At 52.6% G+C, this 1,202-nt stretch overlaps 1 protein-coding gene across 1 annotated transcript; it reads left to right on the forward strand.

Moving 5' to 3' along the window:
- Window positions 1-430: 430 nt before the first annotated feature.
- Pmar_PMAR005596 (hypothetical protein) lies at window positions 431-1,001 on the forward strand (the record flags this gene model as incomplete). The annotated part of the gene is made up of 3 exons (XM_002771159.1): window positions 431-568; window positions 721-834; window positions 891-1,001. Coding segments are annotated over 3 exons (363 nt in total), but the record flags the coding sequence as incomplete, so codon positions are not given.
- Between the last annotated feature and the right edge of the window lie 201 nt (window positions 1,002-1,202).

Genomic DNA, 1,202 nt, shown 5'->3' on the forward strand with positions numbered 1-1,202 from the left:
CCGAGGGCTGTTCCAATCGATGATGGAAGGGGTTGATGAGGGAGAAGAGGCACCTCCAGAGGTTGAGAGGAAACTATCATCAGCGCCGAGCGAAGCAGTGGGGGACGACGCGGTGGTTCAGCTTGATACCGCGGACGTTGTTGAGGAAGAGAAGGAGGAAAAGGAGGGACAGATTTTGGATGCCCCGATGGTTGCTGATAATAACGAGAAGATTGAGCGGAGCGAAGCTGTGGGGAAAATTACATATAAACATTTCTGCAGCGGGGGAGAAGTTGTATTGTGGCTAAGCGAACTGGGGCATCTAGCAACTGGCTGTCATCGTTGGGTGCATCTAGCCAGTCTGGTCGAAGACCGGGACACCTTCCTCACCATACCGGACAGCATACCTGGACCGAGAAGGATTACTTCACTGGACTTGAGTCCGTTGACGATGAGGACTCTGTTGGCCTCGGCTGATGATGGTCGCTGGATGATCGTCTGGGACCTCGTCAAGGCTGGGGTAGCTCTCGCCCCTGCCGAGGATGATGCTGTGACAGGGGAGGTGATGTCCAAGTTCGTGGAGCCTCTGGTGAGCTGGGATGGGTCTATCGGGTTAGCTTGCTGGTATCTATGTTCTTCTACCTGCATATTGCGTAGTGGCCAATTTTCCAGCAATAGTTATACCACTCCTTCACTTCATCCCACTAACGTATTATGTGATTGACTCGTTGACGTGTTCAGTCCGCTACTAAGTTGCCTCAAAGAGTTGCCTGTTGTAAGCTGTTGGCTGATAGTCTAGCAGTATCATGTGGTCGTCGATGGGACTCAGGAGGAGAGGATCAAGGCCTCGCTGATGTGAGATGCCTTCAGTGTGCTCACGCCTGGGGGTAGTGGTAGTAGTCTCCTCTCAGCTTATCGTGTGGGGACTACCTCGGACGGAATCGTGTAAAGAGGCGAAGGTCTTGGCAACGGCAAACCTGCAGCTTCCGGAGAGACCGGTCGCTGATGTTGATATCGAAATTGTAAAACAATAATTGCTTCGCTCCGCCGATCCTTTTGCCCTAGGTTGTTAATCCCTTGTCGGCGATGGAGTTTGTGACCATGACGAGCGACTCTGTGATTATGTGGCAGCTAGCTACGTCAGAGGAAGTGGAGAGGAAGCCAGAGGGCGTCGGGATGGGGCTTGGCCTTCAATGAAGTGCCTATTCCACAACAACATGAAG

This window comes from Perkinsus marinus (genome assembly GCF_000006405.1).
Source record: "Perkinsus marinus ATCC 50983 genomic scaffold scf_1104296963352, whole genome shotgun sequence".
NCBI classification, from domain to species: Eukaryota; Perkinsozoa; order Perkinsida; family Perkinsidae; genus Perkinsus; species Perkinsus marinus.